The sequence below is a fragment of the Teleopsis dalmanni genome, chromosome 1, assembly GCF_002237135.1.
Source record: "Teleopsis dalmanni isolate 2A chromosome 1, ASM223713v2, whole genome shotgun sequence".
Taxonomy (NCBI): Eukaryota; Metazoa; Arthropoda; class Insecta; order Diptera; family Diopsidae; genus Teleopsis; species Teleopsis dalmanni.
Window position 1 is genome coordinate 101,559,658 of NC_051846.1, and position 7,014 is coordinate 101,566,671.

General features: G+C 37.4%; 1 protein-coding gene across 1 annotated transcript; it reads right to left on the bottom strand.

Annotated features, from left to right (window-relative positions):
• Positions 1 to 474: 474 nt before the first annotated feature.
• LOC119663033 lies at positions 475 to 5,316 on the bottom strand. The gene has a single exon (XM_038072694.1). It carries the CDS (start codon positions 5,314 to 5,316, stop codon positions 475 to 477), a length of 4,842 nt encoding a protein of 1,613 aa, XP_037928622.1.
• Between the last annotated feature and the right edge of the window lie 1,698 nt (positions 5,317 to 7,014).

Consider the following 7,014-nt stretch of genomic DNA (forward strand, 5'->3'; position numbering starts at 1 on the left):
TGATGAATCATAGACTGAAGTACATCGCTGGACGCCTCATCAGATAACTGTGTACTTATATTATTTAAAAATTTTACATCATGTTTTGTCTTCCCCAGATTTTTGGTGTCAGCAGTTGCTCGATCGTTTGGATACCTTCGAATTGCGTCCGAAATGATTGATACTACTAACCGATAAATTTGGTACCTCTATAGGCCTTTTTGATGCTATCAGTTGTTGCTTTGTTGCTTCTTTGGGTTGTATTGGTGGTATCTTGTCATCTTCACTATCGTTGGTTTCAGAAAAAAGTGGAGCCAAATTATGTATGGCACGTCTCACAATACCTGATGCTGTTTTAACATCGACCACACGTACCATTCCGTCAGTACCCTTATGTATGTTGATTACTCGACCCAATGCCCACTGAAGAGGAGGTAAATTTCCATCCTTCATGATGACTAAAGTGTTTTCTTGCAAATTTTTGCATTCTTCTCGCTATTTATGTCGGTATTGTAGCTCATTTAGATATTCAGAGTTCCACCGTCTCCAGAATTCATGTTTTATGTGGGACACCAATTTCCACCTCGTTAGTAATGATGTCTTTAAATTTGTTGTGGTTGTACTTGCTGGTGCTGTAAGAGCTTCACCAATTAGAAAGTGGCCTGGCGTAAGTGCTTCAAAGTCATTTGGATCATTCGACATTGGAGTAATCGGTCTTGAATTTAAAATCGCCTCTATTTCAATAACAACTGTTTCTAACTCTTCGTACGTTAAGGATTCTGTGGCAACGCTGCGCACAAGTAAATGTTTCGCCGACTTCACTGCTGCTTCCCAGAGTCCTCCGAAGTGAGGCGTACGAGGAGGAATGAAGTTAAATTTAATACCTTTTTTGCTGCACGCTCTTTCAATTACTTCTCCTGATTTTTTTGAGTAAATTAGTTCTACTAGTTCATTCAGTTTGTTATTGGCTCCAACAAAATTAGTTGCATTGTCACAAAATAGATTTTGGCAATGCCCACGCCTCGCAACAAAACGTTTAACTGATCCAATAAATGCGTCGGTAGTTAGGTCACTTACCAGCTCCAAATGTACTGCCTTGGTGCCAAAACAACAGAAAACAGCAATATATGCCTTGTGCGGTCGCTTTCCTCTTACTTTGTAGTGTACCCAAATTGGTCCACAAAAATCGACTCCCGTGTTAAGAAATGGTCTACTTGGATGGACTCGAGCATGTGGAAGATTTCCCATGATTTGATTGAAAGTTACAGGTCTACACCTTGTACAACGAATACAGTGTTGCACGATGGACCGTGCCATTACCTTCCCCTTGATCGGCCAAAATTTTTGCCGTGTCGCTGCCAATAATGCTTGGCCACCGCAATGCATGTTTTCTTCGTGAATTTTCTTCATTAATAGCTTAACTATGCAGTCATTGTATGGAAGGAGCATTTGATGTTTAGCATTATATGTTAGATTTGATGCGTCTAATCTTCCTCCGACCCGAACGATATCATATTTATCTAAAAACGGCGTCAATGCAGCTAACGAGCTAGATGCTTTTACCAGTTTGCGATGCTTTAAATCAATTACCTCTTCCTTGAATTCAGCAGCCTGAATGCATTTCACGATGTACCTAAGTGATTCTTCTAACTCTTCCGGATGTAATTCATTGGTATGATTATTAAATTGAAGTCGCTTAATACGCCTTATGAACCGTAGCACATAACCAACAATGTGAAGCAATGTGTTAAAAGAATTTCTGTGGTTTACCTTGTATATCCATTCAGTATCATCTTCGGTTGCTGTTAGCATCACTTTCTGCGAAGTTTTTTTTAACTCGGCGTTGTCTGGCTGATTGCATAGGGCTTTATTAAATTCTTCTGGCCACATATCTTCACGACCATGTAGAAACATAGGACCATAGAACCATAAATTATGAGTTTGCAATTGGGATGGTTTGATGCCGCGTGATAAGGCATCTGCTGGGTTTAGTCTTGAACTTACATGTCGCCACTGACTTGGTGCGGATAAGTCTTGAATTGCCGCAGTCCTGTTTGCTACAAATTGTTGATGTTTTGCTGGCAATGAATTAATCCAGTAGAGTACAATTTCAGAATCAGTCCAGTAATATGATTCTGTCTTATGATTTAAATCGCCCTTTACCCTATTCATTAATGTGGCTCCTAGAAGAGCAGCGCACAATTCTAAGCGTGGAATGGTTTGCTTTTTGATTGGGGCGACCCGAGATTTAGAGCATAGCAGTCGATTGATCAAGCGTCCATCTTTCAGTGTTGCTCGAATGTATATAGCTGCTCCATAAGCCTTTTCGGAAGCGTCACAAAATGCATGGAGTTGCACCGATGAAGCAATCTGCTGTCCAAAAATATGCCTATCTATCTGAAAATGGTGCAATGACCTTAACTCGTCACAGAAATTAATCCATCTGGTATGTACTTCACTCGGCACAGCTTCGTCCCATGATAAGTTGAGTTGCCACAGATCTTGAATTAGTATTTTTGCTGTTACTAACACTGGACCCAAAATACCCAGGGGATCGAATATTTTTGCTAAACTAGAAGTTATCGATCTTTTTGTTATTCGCTTAGATGGGGTTAAATCAATCCTTATGCTGAATTTGTCACGCTTTGGTTGCCACGATAATCCTAATGTTTTGACTGATGCTTGGTCTTCATTGCTGAAATCTAAATCGACCTCTTGGTCCTCTTTTGCTATGTCTTGAAGCAGCAAAGGATTATTAGCACACCATTTTCGCAATTTGAAACCAGCTGATTCCAATAAATCGTGAAGTTGACGTTGTATTTCTAAAGCTGTGTCAAGACTATCTGATCCACTAAGACAATCGTCCACATAAAAATCATTTATAATTGCCAAGGCTCCAAGCGGGTATTTAGTTGATTTGTCTTTTGCTAGTTGCTGCAAACACTTCGTAGCCAGATATGGCGCTGACCTTGTGCCATAAGTTACTGTATTTAATTGGTAAAACTGCAATGGGTCGTTAGGCGATCTTCTCCACGCAATGATTTGGTATTTTCTATCATTTGGATGTATAAGGATTTGTCTATACATCTTTTCAATATCTGTGCAAAATGCAAATCTGGGGCATCTGAAACGAAGTAAAATGGAAAACAATTCACTCTGAATTTTTGGGCCTGTTAACAATATGTCATTTAATGATAACCCGTTGTTGGTCTTGCACGATGCATCAAACACTACTCTCAATTTTGTTGAACTACTGGTAGGTCGAATTACACAATGATGTGGGATCAAATAATGTGATGTGATGTCCTCGATATGAATTTTGCTCATGTGGGCCAACTTTTCGTACTCATCCATAAATTCTACATACTGCTTCCAGACTGCTTCATCTTTGCTTAATCTTCTTTCTAGGGCATAAAATCGGTTTATCGCTGTGTTTTGAGAATCTCCGAGAATTGATGGATTTTGTTGAAACGGTAATCTCACAATAAATCGACCATGGTTGGTTTTTTGTACATTGTTTATAAAATGCGATTCGCACAACTCTTCTTGCTGAGTTAAGTTTTTGTTTGTAGGTGATGCTTCATCGAGTTGCCAAAATTTCTCTATCACCTTTTCTATTTGTTCTTCATCGTCCGAGCAAATGCCGCATGTTTGCATCTGCACACCTAAATTGTTGTCAGTTATTTTTCCTATCACAATCCAGCCCAGTAACGTATTTTGCAATATTGGAAGATTATTGCCAATTTTAATCTGTCCGATCGACAGCAGTTCATGTGAAAATTCTGCCCCCAGTAAGAGATCAATATTACCCTTTTGGTGAAAGCAAGGATCAGCCAACTTAATATTGCTCGGTATGTCCCAATTTGAAATGTCGAGCTGCATGCTCGGTTGATCAGACACGATACTTGGTAACACGTACGCTTCCACTCTTGCGGCATATTCATTGATTTTGGAACTAAAACCCAAATTTACTCGCCTTTGAGCATTTTGTTTCCTTTGTCCAATACCTTCGATGCATGCGGATACATTCATTGGATTTTCTCCTAGTTTTTTGATGAGTCTTTCCGTTACAAGATTTACTTGTGAGCCGGAGTCTAATAATGCTCTACATTCAACCTTGATGCCTTTATTGCTTCGTATTATTACGCGTGCTGTTCCCATTACAACATAACCCTTGTTGTAATTGGAGATCAGGCTTATTGACTTACTCGAATTTGTTATTTTATTTGGGTTAGTGCATGTTGCATCTTCCAGATGTAAAAGAGAATTGTGTTTTTTATTGCATATTTTACAATTGCCTGACGAGCATTCTCTTGCAAAATGGCCAAACTTTAAACAATTAATGCACAACCGCATTTGTTTAACTAACTGAAGTCTTTTAGTGGGAAGTTCTTGTATGAATGACTTGCACGTGTACAATGGGTGACGGTCATTCTTGCATGCTGGACATAGTTTTTCGTAATTTGATCCTTCGTTTGTTGCAGCAACTACTCTCGATGTGTTTAAGACCTTTACGTTGAATCCTCTGCCGAAAGCCTCCAGTGACTGAAATCGGCTTTCAATAAACTGTAGAAGTTCTTCAAACGACACGAGTGAACGATTATCCTTTAGAGATTGTTCAAATGCTGTTTGAGTTCCTCTATCTAATTTCTTTAAAGTGAGGTGCACCAATATTGCATCCCATTGTTCTATTAGAATACCCTGTGCCTTTAAGCCCAAAATGCACTCCTTAGTGACATCATGCAGCGATTTTAAACCTGATGAAGTTTCCGCAGTTAAAGACGATTGGCTTAACAACTTGTTGAGTAACGATGTGATGAGTAGACGTTTATTGTCGTATCGAGATCTTAAAATTTGCCATGCTGTGGCATAATTTTCTGTTGAAGCTGGCAAATGTTTGATTAGATTTTTCGGTTCACCGATTAAATGGGTGGTTAAATAAAACATTTTTTGCATTGGTTTAAATGGTTGCTCGTCAATGAGCTGTAAAAACAAATCGTGAAATTGTACCCACATTAATGGGTTTCCGTCAAAACTTGGAAGCGTAATTTGTGGCAATTTTATTGATTGCAATGTTACTGTATTTTCTGAGATACCATCACTAGAATTTAACAATTTTAACTTTGATTTGATTAACATCAATTTATTGTGTAGTTTTCTTTCTATTTCAGAAAACACATCCCAACTGTAGTCCTTTACCGTGTCTGTAGTGGTGGAGTTCCACATTATATCATTGTTTTGTTCTAACTTGCTGAGATAATTTTCCAGCTGTGCCTGACTTGTCCTGTAAACCACTTCTTGTTGTGGTTCTTCAAATGTTGATTCTATTTCCTTCATGGTCTTTTCAATGACGCGAATCAGCGCCCTTTGATTCCGTAACGGTTTTGTCACGGTTTTGTGACACTGATTACTAGTGTTTGACAACGTTAAGTAGATGAAGTCTTTTATGTAGATATTACAACCAAGATTTACTTTAAGGAGATTTAACAAAAATAATAACGAATTTCTAACACTTCATTATCTATATATATGTATGTATTATCATTCTGATCAAAAAAGAACCAGAGACCTACTTTTGATTCCCGCGTTTAACGCATATCGTACGATAAGTTTTTGTTTGGCGTCTATACAAAAAGTCGAAAAATGTACGAGTGGCGATTTTTATAATGGATCAAAAATTAGAACAACGTGCGTGCGTGAAAATGTTAGAAAAGGCCTTTGGTGATTTGTGTGTGTTGCAACCACGAGTATACGAATGGTTTAAAAGGTTCAAAGACGGTCGTACAAGCTTGGACCATGATGAGATCCCTGGCCGCCCAACAACTTCTGTTACTGAAGAAAATATTGAATCGGCAAAGCAGATCGTATTGGAAAATCGTTGTGAACCGATAAGAGAGATTGCTGTGTTGTTGGGCATCTAATATGGATCGGCCAAACACATTTGAACTGGAGTTTTGGGTTTGAAACGTGTCGCTCTCGGGTGGTGGTAAAAAAGCTGAATTTCAATTAAAAAAAAGCCGCAGTTTTTGGCCAAAAACTCCATTAATATCATCAACCAAGTACCGTACTCTCCATATATGGCCCCGTGTAACTTTTTCCTCTTCCCCCGACTCAAATTGCCATTGCGAGAAACGCGTTTTGAGACTATAGAGGCCATAAGGTAAAAATCGCCACACGAAAATTGTTCGACTTCTTTTTATAGACGCCAAACAAAAACTAATCGTACGATATGCGTTAAACTTTGACAAAATGTGTATAATAGCAACACTATGAAAATAAAAAGAAATTTACCGATTGGATAAGTGCGGGAATTCAAATATTAAAAATTAAAGTTCTTTTCTGATCACAAGGTATATATGAATGTATATACTCACTATTTATGTTAATAATTATTTTATATTTTTTTTTGATCACACACTAATATATGGTCACGTCTGCTTACATTCTATTTAGACCAGCAATGCCACCAGTCATTGTTTAGCGAAAAGTGCAATTCTGAATTATCAGCTATTCTTGTTAGTCATTGTACTAGAAAAAGTGCTCAACATTTTTCTTATTAATTATGTCAGCACAGCGTGGCTAAATTAATTGTTTTTCGAATTAATGCATTAATTTTAATTGTCAATTAATGCATAATTCAAAATTTTTGTATGAATATACAAAGGCTGTGCAAGTTATATTTTGTATTTAGTTAACACAAAATTTAATTATTAGAAAATTGCACAACTTAAGTTGTGAACCTTTATTCTTCACTTGAATCTTAAGACTAACTTAAATATAATTTTGTTCGTACTGTTATAACAACGATTTGGCACAGCAAATCGCGATAATAGACTCACTTAACTTATAATTACACTAGATTATAAATAATTGAAAGTTATGTTTTCCAAAGACGACACTTATATTTCCTATATGGAAAGAAATTTTCCATAGAACTCGAAAACCACAACGTGTACCGTCCTACACACTATAAGAAGTTTGCTCAAACTACACATATACCTCATTATAATATATAAATTCACTTTTAATAATGCA

Coding starts and splice junctions, on each gene's coding strand:
- LOC119663033 (XM_038072694.1), bottom strand. CDS start 5,316: ATGAAGGAAATAGAATCAACATTTGAAGAACCACAACAAGAAGTGGTT.